The 21,383-nt window shown below is 39.2% G+C and overlaps 1 protein-coding gene across 1 annotated transcript; it reads left to right on the plus strand.

Annotated features, from left to right (window-relative positions):
- The first annotated feature begins 592 nt into the window (after positions 1 to 592).
- stk16 (serine/threonine kinase 16) lies at positions 593 to 5,969 on the plus strand. Its single transcript, XM_061035078.1, has 7 exons — positions 593 to 742; positions 2,477 to 2,696; positions 2,787 to 2,920; positions 3,132 to 3,219; positions 3,657 to 3,785; positions 3,931 to 4,052; positions 4,653 to 5,969. Exons 1-7 carry the CDS (start codon positions 657 to 659, stop codon positions 4,789 to 4,791), a joined length of 918 nt encoding a protein of 305 aa, XP_060891061.1. The 5' UTR covers positions 593 to 656; the 3' UTR covers positions 4,792 to 5,969.
- The last annotated feature ends 15,414 nt before the right edge of the window (positions 5,970 to 21,383 follow it).

A 21,383-nucleotide genomic window follows, 5' to 3' on the forward strand; every position in this document is an offset into this window, starting at 1 on the left:
TCAGAACAGCCAAAGATCTGTCTGTTTAGGAGTCTGTTGTTTGAACATCTCAGGAGAATGGTTACGCATTTAATTAGAAATAGTACTAAAACACTTCAATAAGCTGCAGTATGTATCAGACAGGAGAACTTTTATTTTATTTGATCAGAAAACATGAATAATGGACGTATTACCTTTCTCGCCCATAAGGTGGCGGTAATGCGCAACACACGCGGAGTGCCAACCTCCCTCACGGAGCAAAGACAAACGAAGAAGAAGAAGCAGCAGAAGGAAAGCTAACATGGCTGGAGGCTCACTTGGTAAACAGAAAACAAACAGGTAAGAATGGAGACATAAAATCAGCCTTTTATTGATTTAAATGTTATTTTTAAGCTGCCGAACTATTACGTGTTGGAATTAAAGTACATAGAGATTGGGGCCGACATTTTTACCCGGGAAGTTGTCGCCGACTTGCTGTGTTAGCCCCTGTAACAGTAAAGGTTTGTTTTCTGGCTCGTCGTCAGCCGTCCCTAAAGACTTCATTTTATCTACAATTAACCAATGGTATGTTTTACTGATTGTTGTATTGCTTACTGCCGTGTCTCGCATGATAACCACATGTGCTCCTTTTCTTCTTAGCCTTTAAAAGCTTGGCGTTAAACGATGCACCTGTCAGGATGGGACAGACCCTGTGCATATGTTCCCGTGGCTCCATCACCATTGACAACAAGAGATATTACTTTGTCCAGAAACTAGACGAAGGGTAAGTTAACACGGTGTCATTGTTTTTGTTTTAAAACTTCACTCCGACAGAAAAAATGTAAAGTGTGGAGAAATGTTTAAACAAATCCCGCATTAAGACTAAATCCACCAATGAATCGGTGTTGTTGTCTGTGGAGCCGAAGCCTGATACAGCTCATTGCTTTGACCTCCATTGTTGACCATTAACACATGACTGAGCCCCACTGTTAGTCGGTTAGTTGGTGACATCTCTCAATACTAGGGATGCAACAATGCAGTCAACCCACGGTTCAATACGTACCTCGGTTTTTTGGTCACGGTTCACGGTTCGGTTCTGACAGGCCGGGCCGTTAAAATGTTTCCAGTGTTAAGTGTTTTAGGCAAAATTTTACAGAACATCAAGGGATTTAGAAAGAGAGTTACTTTTTTTCATTTTAAAACTATTTATTTTACTTTGAAGCAAAAACAAATTCAGGTGCTCTCCTTTCAGCCTATTGCAAGATTAGATTTGAACATGAAGTAAACTACAATTAGCTCAATGAATGTCAAAATAAAAGTGCATTGGTGGCATACTGTCATATTTCTCTTTTAGTTACGATTATCGCTCCTCTCTTATTCTTGTAGTGTTCAGTATTGTAAATATTTTGAGTATTAACAGCAGCTCAAACGATTTAAGAACACTTCAAAAGACATCAGACCTCACACTGAAGGTTCAGACGTGGTTTATGACTTTAGAGTTTTTATTAAGAGCAGTGAGGGTGACGCGCAGACGCACAGACAGAGGAGCACTCAGTTGATGTTGAAAGACATCAGTTAGTTATCAGACAGCAGCCTGCCATGTAGTTCACATACTTCACTGGTTAACATGTAAACTGTAGAGCAGATGATCAATTTCACTTTTTGTTTCTTGTCCGTCCACTTATATGCGCAATGGCAGGTTCCCCGACTCTCGCTCACCCGTATAGCTCTCTCTCCCTCTCACATTCGCGGACCCACAGTTGTCTTTTTTAATGCATGTTTTTGACATAATGGGGGAGAGAGGCTTTCGGAAAAAGGGCGTTTGCGGCCCTGGACGAGTGGGAAACACTGGACGAGTGGGAAACACTGCACAGCACATGTTTTCCAGGCGCACACGCTCCCCCCACACTATCAGAAACTGGTCTGTAGTGAGACGCTACTTGAGCAATGACTGCAGCCTGTATGATCTACAGACTGTCACTGTACCGGCCCTGGTGGCCCGTCAGGCAGCCGGCCCACCGGGAATTGTCCCGGTTCTCCCGATTAGCCACTCCGGGCCTGGCTGCTCCTCACTGCTCGCCATGCTAAAAGTAATGTTGTTGTCAGCGTCACCAAACTTTAGCGCGTGGTGATTGGCTATTAACTCACTTGGTGAGCGGGGTTTCCTCATCCCCGCGCGCTGACTCACAGGCACACACAGACAGAGCCAATTTAGAGAGAAAAACAACGCGCAGAAACTAGTTAAACGCCAAACCGTTAAAAAACCGCAATTCACAAGTCAGTATTGAACCGTGGATGCCGTACCGAACAGAATTGTTGCATGCCTCCTCAATACTCTGAACATGAGCACTGTAGGATATGTAGTGGATTTTGAATGATCCCTCTGTACACTGTCCAATTGCCCTCAGTACAAACTGGCCCACACCGTGTTGGTTGAATATTTATAAACTAGAACTAATATTAATCAATTATTTGTATTTATTTGTTGATCTCTAATCTATTGTTGTCCCCCCTTCAGAGGGTTCAGTTATGTCGATCTGGTAGAGGGGGTAAAAGATGGGCGCTTCTATGCCCTGAAGAGGATCTTGTGCCATGACCGTGAAGGCCGTCAGGAGGCGCAGACAGAGGTGGAAATGCACCAGATGTTTAATCACCCCAACATCTTGAGCCTGGTTGCACACACTTTTATTGATCGTGGAGGCAAGACCGAAGCTTGGCTACTTCTGCCTTATATTCGAGTAAGTCGTTTCAGCAGTTATTATGGCCTGAATAACCAACCTCCCAGAAACTGAGTGGGTTCTTATTTGTTGGTGGGTTTATCTCAACAGAAAGGCAGTCTGTGGTCTGTTTTGGAGAAGCTGAGAGACAAGGGAAACTTGATGCCTGAAAGACAGATTTTGCAAATCTTGCGTGGCATCTGTTCTGGGCTCAAGGCCATCCATGAAAAGGGCTATGCACACAGGTAATATGTCTCCATTTACACCCGAAAACAACAAACATTTGCATTGGATGACTTATGTATTCAAAAGACACGGAGCAATTTGTTTTGTATCAGTCAGGGCTCAACATCATTAATTCCAAACTGCAACTTCTGTGTGTTCCTTTTTTTTTTTTTACACTTACTCAATTCCTTACCTCTCAACTGGTGCTACATGTTTGCTTTAATTTGACAGAGACATGAAACCCACAAATGTGCTTCTAGATGAGGACGACAGGCCAGTTCTGATGGACTTGGGCTCTATGAACCGTGCCAGGATTGAGGTTAGGCCACGGATCTTTTAAGAATGTGAAAATGCAATTAAGCACGTAAGAAAGAGATGCACAGGTGATTTCTGTGCATCTTCAAGTTTCTCAAAAGTTTCCTTCAATTTGTGAGCTTGTATTCCTTTTAATAATCATCTACATGGTACTACAGGAAGTTAATTTGATCACATTTTACACCCATCACATTTTGAGCCTCTTGAAGCACTCATATTGGACATTTGCCATTCTGCAATTTTGGTTTTCAGGCCTTACTACTTAGTTGATTACAACATGAAGAGTTAGTAAAGTTTTGATATAGAATCATTATTTTAATATCATTTCCACAGTTAAAGGCGACGCACATCTATCACAACACTAAATTAGAATATATTTTCGAATTAACTAAATGATAATATTCCTTTGATAGTATCAATAACAGTGTTTTTTTTTTACAGGTTAGAGGAAGCAGAGAAGCCATGACCATACAGGACTGGGCAGCCCAGCGGTGCACCATCTCATACAGGGCTCCTGAACTCTTCAACGTAGAAAGCCACTGCATTATAGATGAGCGCACAGATATCTGGGTAAAAGTTGTATTCTTCATCCCTCTTGACTATGTATGTTGTGCATGTTGTATTCTCTTAATCTGTAAAACCTATGTTTATGTTTATATGGATAATACACTGACTTAACTACTTTTTCTCCCCTTCTGTTGATATCTACATCCAGTCGCTTGGTTGTGTGCTTTACTGCATGATGATGTTGGAGGGGCCGTACGACATGATCTTTCAGAAGGGGGACAGTGTTGCCCTCGCTGTCCAGAATCCAGTGACCATCCCACAGTCCTGCAGGTCAGTTTTCAGACTCACGCATTATCCAAAGTATAAACTGAAGATAGTTTCCCCTTGATGTATACATTTCTGTTGTTGCTGTGGATAGTTGGGGAGTGATTTTTTTTATAATGAAAACTTTAGGAAAAGGTAAGTAGATGTTTCTGATGTGAGGAGGACTTACTGTATGGTAGATGTCATTCGGTATAGTATTTGACCTGCTAACACATTCAGCATTCAGATTAATTTACGAATAATAAAAAAAACATCTTACAGCCATTGTAGAACTACAGAATTTCCACAGCAGTGTTCCATGAATTTATTTTAGCAATTGTCAGTCCACAGTAAATAAGACTGACCTATTGGATATCATTAAATCTGATGTTCAATTAATTTTTTTTTATGTATGTTGTTTTTGTTGTACTGTATGATCTCAGTTAAGGAGACCACAAATGTTATTTTTTTGATTTTGTTTCAAATATTAAGCACTTTGGAAGGTTTGTGTACTATATGGATGCTTTTTATGTCTAAAAGTCAATTATCAAAATGTTTATAACTGAATGAGGAACCAAGTACTTGTGATTAGTTGTTCTAACCTGTCGTCTGCTTTATCCTGCCCAGTTACTCGGAGGGCCTGCAGATGCTGCTGAGCTCCATCATGGTGTCGAATCCTCAGGAGAGACCAAACATCCACTGGGTTCTTGACCAGGTGCAGGACCTGCAGAGTCGCAGCCCCAACACCCAAACCAACATGGTGTGATCTTGCACGGTGCACTGGATGTGGGGTCTTGGAAACCTTTGCACACATATTCACACCTCTTTTAGCTTGAAATGTTTTCCTGTATTTATTTACCTTATTTTAAAAAGCCAAGGTACAGACTTTTACTCAGTTTTGAGAGTCTAGCTACTGTATAAAGATTCAGGTTTAATGATTCCTCCCAACCGGCCTATCAAAACAGACTTTTTAGTCCTAACATAAACAGAAAAGCCTTGCATTAATTATGACCCTGCAATAAAATGCCTATGGTAGGTCTCAAAGGTTGCTCATAGGGATAATCCAATATTTTGTTAATATACAGTATCTGTCCACTTTCTCTGACATTTACATGAGAAGATGGATATCACTACTACTCACATTTGTCTGTTTAATTTGCAGCAGCAGCCTATTAGCTTAGCTTTGCAGGGTAAATGTCTAACCTGGCTCTGAAAGTGACCTGAGTTCAGTACATATCAAACCACATTCCCTGCCATGGAGTCATGGTTCATTTCCCTCAATTTCTATCTCGATTCCTGAGTTTTTTTTGTGTGTATTTACACGTTTGCTGTAATCTTAAATGTACATATGTGCATGCAGCTCTTCTCCACACCTTCACTCACACTGGGTTTTCTATTGCTCCTTATTTGTAATTCTGCATTTGAACACACAGAGGTGCTCCACCATCACAGTCTCTTACGCCGCACATTGACATGGTCATTGACCATCATTCTGTCTGTCCCAGTATTCAGTAGTGAATGAGCTCTTTGTAAAACACACAAAGACAACTTTAGTGAGAAGAAGTCAAGTGTAACTGTTCCACACAGAAACAAAAGGAAATTAAATATAAATCAGTGGAAGGAAAACTTGATTTTAATAACTTAATTATTTTATTAAGTCATATTTAGCTTTTCAGTTTAATTTTTCTTTTTCTTTTCTTTTTAAAATAGTTTGAATTTTTTTTTTCCATTTCTTCCATAACTGTTAAATCTATGGTTTCCTCTCATGTGTAAATATGCTCTCACATGAACATGAAGTTTGACATAGTATGTAATAACAAAAGAATAATGGCATCACAGCGCTGGGATTTGAGCAATTGTACTGTAAGTGACTTATTTGATTATGGGAAATTCTGTTTCATTTCATATTCACTGCACAGTAAAGAAAGCATCAATTATAAAATATGTGGCCCTCTGTGTACAGTTTTTAATGTAAGCGTGAAATAAAAGGAATCCTACTGTAGAAAGAAGTCAGTCATAAAAAATATGTGAACGAGTACTCGGTAACTTAAACTCAAACAGAGATATGACTTCTCTCATTGATAAATGTTTGAAATACAACATTAAGAAGTGAAGAGCAGATTGCCTTGAACTCTGCAAAGTCATGTTTCTGTTTCTGTGAGTGATGTCATAACTCGGGTAATAAGATAATCGCTCTTTAAGGAGGCCTGAAGGGAATGCTTTTTTTAATCTTTATTTGATACTTTCAAAATCAGCGTACGCGCTCCGGTTTCTAAAATGTTGCCGACATAACATTTCATCTAACATCTTAGGAATGGACTAAAACATTGACGTGAGCGAGGCCAAATCATTTTCCTTTTCAGATGCTGAACAAAGCAAATCCCTGGAGTACGGTCCCTAAATCCTTTTTTTAACGGTTAAGGATAGATAACTAAATAAACAACAATGTGTGAAATGTTAGAAATATAGAGAAGGAAAACGTTGAAGTTAACTAGTACCTCTCAGAGAGTAAATGTGGCTTCAGGAGATGATGTTGTTCATGTATCACTTTTGAATATCGTTAATCTAGAGGTTTCTTTTATTATAATGTGCATTTTTCAATCGGTATCATGCAGTTATTAAGAGAAACTGCTTTTTTCATTAAGTTGAGTCGGTCTGGAATGAATTGTTCCTCTTAGCGAGGCACAACCTTCTGACAGTGCTGAGGATTGTTGTTTTCTTCTTTTACATCTGCGTGTTTGTGTGCTTATTTATTTGTGCACGCGTGCTTGGAAACAAATATCAAACCGGTCATGTCGAGAAATTTACAGCCCCATACATCCTCTCTGATCAGTGAGGTTTAACACTTCGCTGCAGGCCCAATTACTTTCAAAGGTAATTTCCGACCTCAAGAGCAGCGCACACACAAACACACAAATGACCAAAGTGTACACATCACGCCACGTATTTACTGTGCAAATGCCCTTCTATGCACAAACACCCAAAGGATTCATTACACTTGAATTAATGACATCCCAGCTGATTTCCTCCTAAAGCCCACCCACAAAACCCCAGACTCCCCAGGGACCGGGTTCAGGATGGAGCTGTGTTTATGGGTTCAGTGTGTGTGCCCACATACACACGCTGTCACATTCTGCCCCCACATTTTATATTCACCATCATCTGCCTGTGAAGGACTGAAATGATGTCGTGCGACAGGAGCGCAAGGTCAACTCAATGTTGGTCCACATTTTAGCACCAATTTCCTGTGTTTGCTTATCATTCAGTTAAAGGGATTCATTGGCTGTTCAGATCGTGTGTGTGTGTGTGCGTGCTTTTCATTTGTTAACCCAATCCTGCTCCTCAAACAAAAACACACTTTAGCTCACACACCATAAACCATCTGCAGGCTTTTATCGATTTGGCGATGAATCAATTAGTGAATTATTTAATTAGCAAAGCATTATGGGTCACTGCAGAGCTGCCTCCACCCCACAGTGTTCCTGGGTCTCTTTAAATCATTTCACACATATGTTCAGACTCCATGTGGGTGTCATGATGTCGTCTTATCTGTGCTAAGTGACTGTAGAAAAGTTTTCTGAACAGAGTTAAATCAGATTAGGATTCCAGCGGGACCTTGTAAAGTCGTCCAGTAAAGTTTCTGCTGTTGCTCTGCAGACGAGCGATTGTTGTTTCTTCAAAGCTTTATGTGTCCAGACCCAGAACTTTTGCTGCCACTCAAGTCCAAATTAGCTTTGGCTGCAGCTGAAAGAGAAAGAAATATGGACATTACGTCTGCTGCGTTAGCGGATGAGTTACGGCTTGTGTTTGTGATCGAGGAGTTCTTTCTAGCAGGGCTTTTCTTTGTGCTCATTAATTCATGGGAGTGTTTGGGTTAAAATGCATAATGACTTCATTAAGGGGGATTGGCGTAATCAGGAAAGGTATTGCTTTAATTACTGGCTCAGGGCCAGACCTATCCGTCCTCTGTGAAAAGCGTAACCCACCCTGTCCACAGAGCTCACTAATTTAATTAAGTGTACAAAATGCTACACCCTAACGTCGCCCTTGGGGGCAATTATGGCACTGGAGATTGAAAGATCTCCAGCGGGGGTATTTTACTTACTGGCAGGAGATTGCCTGTGTCAGTTAGCTGATTGCATTGATTATATTGATTTGTAACAGCTTTTCGGGTAATTTCATCTGCAAAGGTGAGAGCAACACGTTGGCCAGGGGACTTTTTTATTTATTCTTTCTTTATTTAGACCCCGGACTCTTTTGCCAAGTGATTAGATGAAATGGAGCTCCACAATAAGTCTTTTAAAGTAGGAGGTGGGGAGAGGGGTCGATGGTTTTTTATTTGCTGTATAAGGTCAGTAAAGGTTGGGTGTTATGAATTCTTTTAAAAGGCATCGCAACTCGTGCACCTGCAGTGCTGCATGGCGGCACTAAAGCAACAAGACGTGGCTTAAACAGGAAGGTAGAGCACATCTTCATCTCAAGAGTGAGACAGACTGGACGAGGTTACTTGACTAGAAACACAAATCAGCAAACTGCGATTCCTTCGTTATGTTCCTGAAACCCATTTCTGATGTTCACAGTTTTGTAGCTATAACTCTGTGTCCCATACCTGGATGGAAACACACTAGCACAGATGACTGTCATCTTGTATTAGAAACCCTACAGTGTATTAGAGGTTTGAAGCTGAGGTTCAGAAAAATTGTAGAATCCACTTACCGGTACATAAATGGCAATATGTAAAAATGAAAGTAACTGCTTCAGCAATTTTCTGCTTGTTGTAAGTTGAAAGAAATTATATGTTTATATACATATATATATAAAAGAAATGATGATGATTTGATTTATTTTTGTATTAAATGTATCAGGATCAGTCGTATTCATTGTTCATGTTACCTTAGTTCATCCTTAATGTAATGGTCCTCAGCTCTGGTCCTCAAAGGTCTGCTGATGTTATTTAGTTCCAGAGAATCAAAGCTTGATTCATTCTACATGTGTGAGAAAAGGAGATATTTCAAGTTGAAATAGAAGATAAAGTCCAAAGGTTTTTGCAGTAGGTGCATAAACGGAGCACTTGAGCCCAGATTAAAGGAAATGTAATGTGGGCACGATGCAGGCACAGTGAGCTTCCTCCAGTTTGGTTGTGCACATTATTTAGAAATGCTTTGGTTTAGGGATATGCATCCATGTTCAAATTTTTCAAGAGTTTCAAATCTTTTTACCTCAATATCCAAAGTCATGAGGAGAATTTCAAGGTTTGTAATATGAGATCAGGGATTTCTGTGGCAGAAAAGAACAAACTTTGTTTTACCACATACCACGTCTAAATTATTTTATTGATGATAGAAACACTGAACTATATAAGGACCAAAAATAAACAACCTTTTAGTTCTTGTTGATCAGTGACATCATTCTGACAGCTGACCTGTTAAGTTAACGACACATTAGGTCATGGCACGGCTACCGAGCAAGCTCATTGGCTAATCGTTTAAACGTGGAATCTTACCTTGACCATGACACACAACATCCCTTCATTTTCTAAATCTGTGTATGCTTCCATAACCATATGATGTATGAAATTCTTCAAGAATGATAAAATAGTTGATTCGCTTTTTTTTAAATTTCTGCAATAAGAATGGTTTGCTAAAAGTCAATCATATAATGCAATAATAACCCTAACCTGATAGATGTGACGTCCTTGATTCTTACTACACTATCACTAACGTGTCTCAATAAGAAAGTGAGTAAGGGCAGCTTACCTAAAGATAACAGTGATTGTACTTTAAAAAAAAAAAACTGATCTGAAAAATGTCATAGATATCTTAAACAACAGATAAGAATCTTCACATTTTAATTTGTCACTAAAGAAAAAATAGTTACTGTAAGCCAATCATAAATAATTTATGAAAGACAGGAAAATAAACAACTTTAATTAGATGGATACACAGCTTCATATTGAAAAGAAAATACATCATCCATTTTCAAAAACAAGGGCAGCATTTGAGGAAATTGTTTCAAATGAATTTAACCGACCCAAACCTAAGATGCTGGAGAATCGGTGGTTCTCAGCATAGATTCTTAAAGGTTAATTGTGTATTTCCTTTATCATATTCTTTGTCTAGATTCTGCTTGTGTGTTGTCATAGTTGAATTTCTATATATGTTTGTCATTTCTGAATGTGTAATTCCTTCAGGGTGTAGGTATGTCGCCTACTGCAGAAATGCTTCTGTTATGGCCTCTATTGTGCCAATTAAAGAGAGCAATGTGACCCAACAGATTAGTTTTAATTACGGGCCTCTAACCTTGGCTAAGCGTGGCAAAAGGCACAAGGGGGCTAATAGTTTGATGAGCAGTTCATCAGCGCTGATTAAGAGGGTGGGATGACAAGATAATCCAGAGGTGGCTCAGTCATTATCAGTGACCAGAAAAGAACAAATTAGCTGATTAAACGGCGTCCCGCCCTGCCAATGCCAAGCAGGCAGGAGGGAGGGGCTTTCATGAGTGATGGATGAGGAGGGGCGGAGGGAAGTGTTTATGTCGCCCGCCAGCAGACTTGTCACTGAATGAGTGAAGTGTCTTCATCAATTTGGTGCCATTACCATGTCAAAAGGAGAGGATGGTGCTCAAAGGAGGGGAACAGAGAGGCCATCTGCATACTACAAGCTTATTCATTTTCACACAAACACACTCCTCGCTCCCTCAGCTGCTCCCCTCCCCCCTCCGAGCAGGCCAGTTTACCGTAAGGCTGTTTAATTTTCCTGAAATAGGGCTCTGACAGCTGTGTCATGCTGATGAGAAGGTGTTGAGCAGAGTGGCAGCCTGTCACATCTCATTTATCTCAGCTCTGATACTGCTGAACCACCCCCCCTCCTCCTCCTCCTCCTCCTCCTCCTCCTCTTCCTCCTCCTCCTCCTCCTCTTCATCTGCCTTCACCTCCTCATGTCTCTTCAATGAGCCACCCTCTGAGATGTCAAACCTTTTCCCAAATAAAGGCAGTAGTTCCAGTCTGTTAAACTGCTTGTGCGGGTATGTGGGGAGGGGCATTGATTGACGTTGGAAAAGGACAAAAGTAATAACTGGGAGCTGTTTTTTATTTCACCTGCATTGATTGTTATAGGTCTCTTTATCATCTGACCCGGCTCAATTATGCCAATTGGATAGCGCAGTGACACAGTGAGGTTGTGGGGACAGTAAAAATGAACCACAGAAAGTGAGAGGGGGGATTAAAGGCTGTGTGTGTGTGTGTTTGATAAAGGTGGAGTAAAGATGAAGTAGATGAGAGTAGGAATAGCTTGCTGGTGGAATATGCATCACTTAGGATGTATTACTCTGCACAGAGAAGGACAACAATTTAAATGTTTGTGATGTCATTTCCACCTGTCAGTCATGTCGGGGAGCGATAAATGTGGAGCCATTACATAAATGAGATGTTGACGTGACCCTCTGTATGCATGTATGCATGCAGACACACACGCTTGTATCTCTTTAGTTGTATGTAAATAGAATACCAATCCAATTTAAGACCTTAATCAAGGGTTTGCTGTTTCTTACTCCCTCATCCAGGTCTAAAATCTCTCCCGCCCACTACGCTCTGCCAATAAAAGGCGCCTGGAGCTTCTCAACAGGGCCCTAAGTCGCCATAGTCTCCTCTCCTCTGTAGGGCTCTAGTGGTGGAATGAATGACTAAAATCTATATTCAATGTGCAAAGTCCTTTTCCACTTTTAAGAAGAAGATAAAAACCCTGCTCTTTCATAAACACTTGTGTACTGTACTTACTTTCAGATGTACGCTGGTTCTACTAAATTAAATTGTATAGTTTTTTTAAGTTTAACAGAGGCACGTGCAATGAACATTGCTTCATATTAAAATATTAAGTAGATGCCATGCATACAGGTTTCTATCGATGGTTAAGTCTCTAGCTAGGCCTTTAGGATTGAAACAGAAGCAGTGGACTAAAAGAAATGAACGAAACATTTTTGTAGACAAGAAATACTTTTGTCTGTACACGAACAACATCAAATGATTTCTCTAAAGCAAGTCTCTTATTTCTCTGTTTTGTAAACCTGTTCAGGAATAAATGAGCATTTACAACATCTGTTTTAGTTTGCTCTCACGAGCCCTTTTAAAGCTAGTTTGAAGTTTCATTTTCTCCGTCCTCTTCTGTTCGCTATCTTTTTTCTCTTCTCAGCTTCTCCCATCATGTCCTCTTTGGTCTTTTAGCGTCTGCCTTTATGAAGTCTGTAAATACCATCCCATGAACAAATGAAAAAGAAGGCGTTTGACTTCAGGGCTTTGTCAGAAAGACTTATTTCTTTCACCAGATTTTACCCACTTAACCCCCAAAGTAAGAACAGGAGCTCAGGGTGCAGAGTGATGGTGAAATAAATGGCATTCTTACTATGACACGTTCGTGAACATGAACAATTGATGATCATGAAGCTTGTATTTGAACATAAACTAGTTGCATATTGTTGTTGGAAAAAAAGTGTGAAAAACTTGAATGTTTTACCTTATGTCACACAACAAAACTTGTCTTCATATATTCCAACATGTTTTATTTTTGGTGGAGTGGCCTTAATCAAACTTCCCCCCTTGAAAGAGTCAGTTTATTTATTTATTTAAAAGCGTTATGTGAGAGTTAAAGGACATTGATTAGGTCTTGGCTTCTGTTCACACCAGCTTTTGATAAACTACCAAACTCAATATTCTTTGTAAAACTTGCACACACTGAGAAAACTCAGTAACCGTCAGAGAAATAATCGTAAAGCATATTTTAATAGAGATACATTAAAACGTTTTTGTACCAGAAACAATTCCTTCATATTAGTCCCACACAATCGAGTTCTTCTCCTCTTCTCTCCTCCGTTTTCTCAAGGAGCCAAATTGCATCAATAGAACAACAAAATCACTTCTCCTCGTCAAAACAATATGTGTAGAGTCATGGTTAGAAAATCATCAGTACTTTATACAAAACATCCTGAACTTCAAAAAAATCTTTGAGCTGCTGAAATGTCCAAAATCAATCACAAGAAGTATATCATTATTTTATGAAAAATTATAATTGACTTTATATAACCACTTGAGCAGTTTTATGTTTAATATGAAATCAGTTTAAGAACCTCCCTCAGAAACATCTGCTGCTTTTTGGACTTACAATATAAGAGATCATCATTTTCTTTATCGTATTTAATTGTTTTAATATTTTAATTAAAGAGTGTAATTTGATGAAGGAGTAATGGAAGTCCTGAGCAAACGTTTACCAGTTTTCATCTGGTAATAATAGTTTCTTTTTGGACCTAAAGACGTTTCCCTCCGGTCCTCTGCAGACATGTCTATTTGACACACAGAGAGAGAAGAATTCAAGTTTTTATTTGATATCTGCCCTTGTGATGATGGATTGGGGCAAACACAACATTTAAGATTAACAGCTGTGTGACAGTTAAACATGTTTGTGTTAAACATTTAATGAAATTAATTAAATCTAAGCTGTGCTTTAAAACATTTCTATACAGAAAATAGATTTTACTCAAAGCTAAATGCTCTCTTCTAGTTCTTGCATGTTTTTCTGCCCACACAAACATCAGTGCCGTTACTAATGTGCAGACATGCAGGTTCACGTGTAACCTTCACAAACAGTGGATGGAGCCGCTGTGACTACGCCTCAGCCCGGGACTTTATTAATGATGCCAGCCGCTTTGATGCTGTCAGTCAGACATATTACTCTGCTCTTAACCCTGCTTTGAACCCAGCGTGCCACACAAGAGCCAGCTGTGTGCCTTCATACCCGTGCAAACACATTAATGCCACTTTATTCACAGTCATTACTCATTACGAGTGAAGGAAGGACACATTTATTCTGAGTCAGCTTATATGTCACTCACACCGAAAACAGGCAGGGTAACACAAGGTCAAAAGTTCAGTGAAGGCATACAAAGGTGAAGGAGGAAAAGCAGCATCATTGTGTGTTCATTAGATCAATAGCACTGGGAGAGTAAATACAGTTATGATAGGATAATTTTATATTTAAAGTGTAACGTTTGTTATGTTGAAATGTATTTTATTTGTTAGTTTGTAGGAGGTAAAATGTTGAGCAGTTTTCACACATTTACTCCTGAAAATGTCGAGAACATTTTGGGCAGAGTGCCCCTGAAATCTCCCTGAGTTGCTTGTTCACACATGCACCTCACAACAGGAGACGAGCAGGGAGAGTCTCAGGAGGAAAACCCTTTATGTAAAAAGGATGACATGGAAGTGGCGGACAGAGAATCATGTCAATGCTACCTGAAGTTAAACCCATTAAAAACATAAACAAAAGAGCGGAGGAGAACCATAGACTGTACAGTATAAAGAAGAGCATCGTGAAAAACAGAAAAGGAAATGAAGCCGTTTAATTACTATGTAAATGTATTCGGCACTGGTCACGTACATACAGTCTGTGTTGTGCGCTGTTCGCAGGATATAAACGCCACCGCCCCCTCCCGTCGTGATTCGGCTTTTTCGATGTCCGAGCGGCTCACCCCTAAGATGTCAGGAAATTTGTAGGAGTTTTGTGCAAGTTTGAAAGCACCATCAGATTACTAACATGTACACAGTGACACAACAATATGCAGATAATCTTAAAATGACAGTGCCTCTATAAGGAATCATTTAAGTTTGTGAAGTTCATCTTCTGGGTGAGTTTAATAGTTGTTCAAGAGTTTCACAGCACGCCATCCAATAGGATGTGAAGACCGATATCTTCACCACACCTCTAGCTGGATTTATCGCTACAACCCTAGAACAATTTCCACGTGAATTTTCGGTTTTGAGACGTTGTGTGACTATGGGCAATATTCAAGAAATTTAGGGCATGTAAGCTGGAGGGGGTGGTGATGTTTATGTCAGGTGGTGAAGATACTTCCTCCTCTTTACTCCTCGCCTTTTCCATTTGTTCATTGATGCGTCTTTTTTTACATCATGTCTTGCCTCCTGAGACCACCACCTCGCTCCTGTCCGACAAGAAAAACGTCATGCCGTGCAGGGCATGTGTGAATAAGCAACTCAGAAAGATTTCGGGGGCAGACTTTGCTGATTTTGTTTTTTTTTATGTGTGAAAACAGCTTATGTGTCACTTAACAGTTTGCAGCGCTGAGGAGGGAGATGCAGGCAGCAGGGGGGAGGCTAGGTTGGAAGGTCAGAGTCTCTCCTGCTTGGAAGGGGGAGGTAGTCTGTGTGGGTAGGTGGGTATGTGGAGGGGGGATTTAATTAGAGCGAGTGCCTTCACCCCCTCTGGTCTCCTGCTCCGTGTTACTACTAGCTGCCAAGGGTTAACTGGGCTGATAAATGGGATCAGTCACACTTTAACATGCATACATGCACACCTGTTTCATGGAGAGGGGGACGACTAAGGCCTGTATGATACCAACAAAATAGGTGAAGATGGAGATCTTGATATTACAGAAGTTTTATTTGTGAGTCGGCTTCTTGATCACTTCATCGCCAGAAGTGACTCGAATCATGCCAGATGAAAGTTCATTTAGAAATGTCAACCTAACATCATGTTAGATTGAAGGTGATGTGCCTGGATCTGTGTCAAACTCAGGGCTCTCATGAACACACTCTCTTCCTCATCTTACTCTAAGAGCTACTCAGTAATACTTCAAGATTGGTAGGTGGCATGACTGTTTAAATAATCAGGTTTAAACATGCCTGTAGAAAAGCTTAGTGTATGACATGACATGTCTGCAGTTTGGTCTTTTGCTCTTTTTCCAAACCGAATTCAAACAATCAGAACGATTGCTTTCCAATTTGGTACAGTTATTATTTGTTCCCACTACTGCTGGCTTCAGTCACTCACCTTCCCTGTAGTGACATCCAGATGTTGACTAAGTGACAAACATTTAATTTATATGTAACTTGTCATCTTATAATATACAATTACAGTTAATTGTATTTCTCCAAAACAATAATTACAGCATCAGGATTACCCAGCGGTTCCTTTTAGAGGAAAGGAAACTAAAAAAGTCACCTTTCCTTTCATGATTAAATCTCTGCAGATCAAATGACAAGCCCATCAGCTTCGGCTGTACTTAGAGTTTGGAGCTAATGTATTAAATACCTGCATGCTATCATATTAAATTAAGACGGGGACATGGAAAAGAGTTTGCCTAGAATAAGCATTGATATTAATTAAGCATGTTATATACCTAAAGCCTAATTACAGCGTCATACAGCCAGAAGCCAGACTTTAGACACTTGGTCTTGTTCATGTAACATTACCAGTTGAGTTCAAGAACAAATTCTTGAATAAATTTACAAGATATTTGAAAGACTTCACCTGAGAGTATTTAGATTGCTGCATGTCTTCGGCAACAGAAATAATAGAGTCTCCAAAAGGTGAATTACATGGTTATTTTTTCTTTCTCAAATTTTAGACTAGGTGATTTCAGCTTTACCAGCTGGCATATATATATATATATATATATATATTTTTTTTTTTTTATTAACTTGACCTTCAAGGGGGGCGGGGGGTGCCATTGGGGGGGCGGGCCGCCCCCCTAAAATAATGGTAGGGGAAACACTGCTGTTAGTACCTCCATGGGAACACAGGTAAGTGAATGAAGGTCTGTTTGGTGATACCACACCAGTTTGTGTATTTCCATAAATCTACGGTCTCAATCAAAGACCGGTCCATTAATAACCCAGTGTGGTTGGCCTGATGACAGAACACAATGCACCTAATGGAACAATTTATTTCCATAATGCAACATTGTCAGAGCGAACACACAGCCTCAGGGAGGGCGATCAGAGGAGAGCGAAGGAGAGAGAGCCAGTAAAAGGAAAAGTGATAGGACAATGAAGGACAGCACAGGCAAATTCAGTGACTTTTGAAAACATTGTTTTAACATCTATTAACGCTCTTACTCCTAATACAATGCAACCAGCTTTGTTCTCTCAACTAAATGGCATCTCAGTCCAACTTTGGAAACATTATGACTTCAGGAAGTTTGCCACTGACAGAGCAAGACTGTAAAAGTAGAGGAGACATGCACCTGGGAAAAACACCTGTTGACTCCAAGGTTCACCAGATATGCAACCTGGGTTCAACTTGAAAAAAAAGGGATGATAACACCCCACTGAATACTGCTGCTCTTATATATTTAGTCTGACCAAAGCATGACAAATCACACTTATGGTCTGAAAATGTAAACTTGTGTAAAAAAATCAAAATGTGCATGAAATAAAAATATTGTGTTGGGAAAAAAGAAAGCAGGACACAGTTGATGCTCTTATTAGAGGCTAACATTAGTTTTGGGCACAGTGTGAGACAGAGCAGAAGACATATTACTTAGTGACCACTTCATCATCGCCGCTTGTCTCGACCCCTGTCATAACAGCCAATTATGAAAATGCTAATCTCTCAGTTGGATCTGAGTTAGACCCGGAATGGCACATCAGGTACATTTCTTCACACGCTCAACACATCAGTGCAGCAAGAGCAAACATCACACACAGTGCTAATCTCATAAGGATACATACACAGCGCTCAATGTCAACAATTTTGACATTAAGCTTTGTAAATATGTCAGGTTTTAAACCTTTGAGACACGAGTAACAAGGATGTTGACTTAATGTGGCTCTTTTCTAAAAGAAAGTTAAAGTGCTTTACAGTCGAAAACTGCAATGGAAAAAAAAACACATCATGGACTAGAGCCATAAAACAAAAAAGGCAAAAAAAACAGTAGTGTATATTAGACGGAAAAAAAAACAGAACGGTATACAACCCTGTTTTGGTTTATTCAAAGGAAATTTCAAATATCAAAACCCAAATTACAAACATAATCTTAAATTTATGTGGACAAAGCGTAGAGAATATGAAATAAAATAGTCGTTAGCTGAGACCCTGCTGGAGAGGAGACTTTTTGCCAGGAAATTGAAAGTAAAATGTGAAACAGAAACTCATCTTATGCCATCCAATATTTAAAGAAGTAGAAGTAAAAGGTTGATTTGTGGTGTACAAGGTCAGGGTTCTGATCACGGTTTGATTAAAAACCTTCCACATAAAGCTGTGAAGTTAAAGGTTACATGTGCAGAATTTTCAAATTCTCATGTTTTTCCAAGATTTACCAGATTCAGCTGTCAGTTATCCATGAACAAATTATTTTAAAAATAAAATAGAACCATTCGTTCTCTGTATGCTACAAAATGAGTATAGAAAATATATAAAGTTTGACTTTTTTTTACTCCTGCAATGCGCAGATCTAATCTCAGGGAGATGAAGTATTTGACCTTCTTATTTGTACCAGGCTGACTAAAAATGATTTAGGCCCCCTTAAAGATTTAGCACGTGTAGTTTATCGGGAGGAGGGGCAGCTTATTCAAACCAATTAGCACACTGACAGAGAGATATGAGCCCCTGACCTCTCCAACCTTGTAGTCATAAATAGAACAAACATAATGAACGAGGCGTGGAGATCAGACAAGTGAATGAGGCAGAGACGACTGTATTCAAAACACTTCAAAACTTGTATTGTTCCCTCTCAGTCTGTGTGAAGAATATTGTGCTAATGAGTCAATAAACACAACATAGCAGAGTTTGGTTTGAATGAAAGCCTTTAGGACTGGACCCTATCAGTTAGAGGGTTATTGAAAGTCAAAAAAGGCTAACTGAGATGCATGTATTGTAAGGTTTTTCCTCATCTTTCACCTGTAAAATGAGCCCACATGAGGGGGTAAATGAACAGAAACGTATTTATTGTTACTTTATATTTTGACCGTTTCAGTCACTTCATCAAAGCTGTGGCGCTGAAGGAGTCGTAGTGACCACACTCTGTCACACCTCTGACGACGTTTTCATCAATTGAGAGCCATTAAAATCCAACACAATGCTGTGATTTACCTCTGCTATAACTTCATAGATTGACAAATCCCAACTGCACTCCATTAGTCTATTGACAAAGTCATTGACTGATCAACTCATTTCAATTTTTTCATATTGATCACATCCTAACAGAAATGACCTAATGTGAGGTGGCAGTACCAACATTTAAAGAAATTAATTTGGTTAAAAGATTAGACTGAAACCTGATGAAATTTGTTTCCAAATCTGCATGGTGTGTATCAGACAACGACAAAACCTCTTATTAACAGAATAATCTTAAAAGTTAAGTTTGGTGGGATAAAGAAATTCTTCTTTTCTCTTACTCTTTACCAAACATATGAACCAGGATATTATTCTGCAGCCAGCCACTCTCTGTAATGAATGTTGTACCATATGATAACATACCATTTTCTTGGACTATTTAATGTAAAAATGGGCCTGTCATCTTTTTTTTTTTTTAAGGTCTGATTGTTTTTCCTTTACATTTTTTCAGATTTATTAAGATTCTAAAACTTTTTCTGCCCGACCATTTTGTATGTAAAAAAAACAATCGGTAGTCATTGAAATATTCCAGTCTGGTCCAAAGTGGTTGACCTATATGACAGACTGTTGCCATCAGTTTGCCAAAAACAACTAATTGCTCAGCAATACTGCACCACTTTAATCAAAGCAGTAGTTTTAAACAGTTTATGCTCGACAAATCCAAGCAATGCAATGGTTTTCTTATTGAAAAATTAAACGTGCTTTTTGCTCTAACTGTACTGTTTGCCTGTCCCTCGCTACTCACCAACCTTTGCTTGGTGTTAATTGATAAATAGAGCAATGAGAGGACATGACCTGAGTGCTAATGGTAGTCTGTGATGTTTCACATGGCAAAAGAAACGTTATATTGGGCCAAAAGCCTATAGCTAAAATCCTTTAAGTAGAAATTAGACAGAGATTTAAATGTCATTTTAGACGTAGTGTGGTGCATAGTGGATTGACATAGGCTATATTGTGTTAAAAATGCTCTTTAAAACACGGTTGATCTGCAGAAATGGAGAAGCGGAGAGAGCAAACAGCCAACTGGCGGAGGTCTTCAAAGCACTTGATGGCTCTGAATGTCCTCATAAGTGGGCAGATAATGCACAGAGGAGAGGGAAGCTGAGATAGCAGGGTGAAAGTAATGATGTGTTGTTGAGGCTGATAAGGTGTATTTATCTCCTATTTCCCATGTCCATGCACAATGGGGCCCTTGTATAGGTGATAGTAAAATACAAGGCTGTTAGCTGGAAGGACCCATTAAATGGCCATAAAACTCACACTGTACTGGATTATGTTGAAAGGAAGCTTTTGTCTCCATTGTGAAAAAACGAAACAGGTGACGAGGAGGGAGATTGGAGAGTCTCAAGGTTGGAATTCCCCAATTTAGATGTAAAACAGCCAGCAAACGTGTGTGGTTTTATCTGGCACACTTCATTTGAAGTTTATCAAATGTGTCCTGTATAATAAGTCTCCATTGTTGTTTTAGATCTTATCTGAAAGATACAAGGGAGCTATTCAGATCAGATTATCTGCCATTGGATTAAACACCGTAGTTACGTTCATGTCAGAAATATTCCTTCATTCAGAAAGTTTTGCATAATTTATTTGATCAACAGGTACTAACAAAGTGTTACCTATACCATACAAGTCAGGCTGTTATCAACAGTTAGAAGCATGCTTTACTTTTGTGTAATACTTTATAACAATTGGCTTCTTGCCGTAATTAAACAGCTCATGAGTTTAAAGTTATATCTCTGCTCAATATCTTAAGAAGTAAATCTATGAGTAGCAAGTCACATTTCTTGTTGCTAGCTGAGAAACTGTTTAATTTTCTAACTAAAACACATTGTTTATTGATCTTCTACCTTTACATCCTTTAGCATCATCTGCTGAACTTTGAGTTTCACAGTTGGAATAAATGTTTTGTTTAATCAACATCCCAAGTTTGGGTGATTGTGGCTGAATGTCTTCAGGCACCGCATATGGTCAAGTAATGTCTTGATACTGCTTTGTTGATGCAGACACTAATATGGGCTTATTTTGAATTTAACACACATTGAAATCTTTCAAATAGCAGACAACATTTGGAGATGTTTAAACACTTAAATCTGTTATGATCGGGAAATGCAATGGTTACAGATTTGTTAATTATATGTACATAAAGATGGTAATGTTATTCAAAATAACCAGTAAATGTTTAAAATACCTATATTATGTAACTGGGAAATAAGCATCCGCTCCCATTGCCAAAATTGACGATTTTCGGAACCCATCCTTACACCGGCCCTCTATCCTATGTAAAACTTGTTGCTCTTTTTTCAAAAGCTTTGTCACTTAAACTTGGAAACATTTGTCATTTTTCAGCGTTTCCTGAAATAAGTGATGCTGCAGTTGTTTTTCTTCTTGTGAGAACATTTATTAGAAATCCTGACAGCTTTAGGACAGCGTCACACATCACAACCCTGTTTCTCATTAC

The sequence above is a fragment of the Labrus mixtus genome, chromosome 1 (genome assembly GCF_963584025.1).
Source record: "Labrus mixtus chromosome 1, fLabMix1.1, whole genome shotgun sequence".
In the NCBI taxonomy this organism is placed as follows: domain Eukaryota; kingdom Metazoa; phylum Chordata; class Actinopteri; order Labriformes; family Labridae; genus Labrus; species Labrus mixtus.

Bases quoted from the DNA above. Each gene is read 5' to 3' on its own strand.
- stk16 (XM_061035078.1), top strand. From the start codon at position 657: ATGGGACAGACCCTGTGCATATGTTCCCGTGGCTCCATCACCATTGAC. The intron at 2,697-2,786 runs GTAAGTCGTTTC...TTATCTCAACAG, and splicing joins TACTTCTGCCTTATATTCGA to AAAGGCAGTCTGTGGTCTGT. The intron at 3,220-3,656 runs GTTAGGCCACGG...TTTTTTTTACAG, and splicing joins TGAACCGTGCCAGGATTGAG to GTTAGAGGAAGCAGAGAAGC.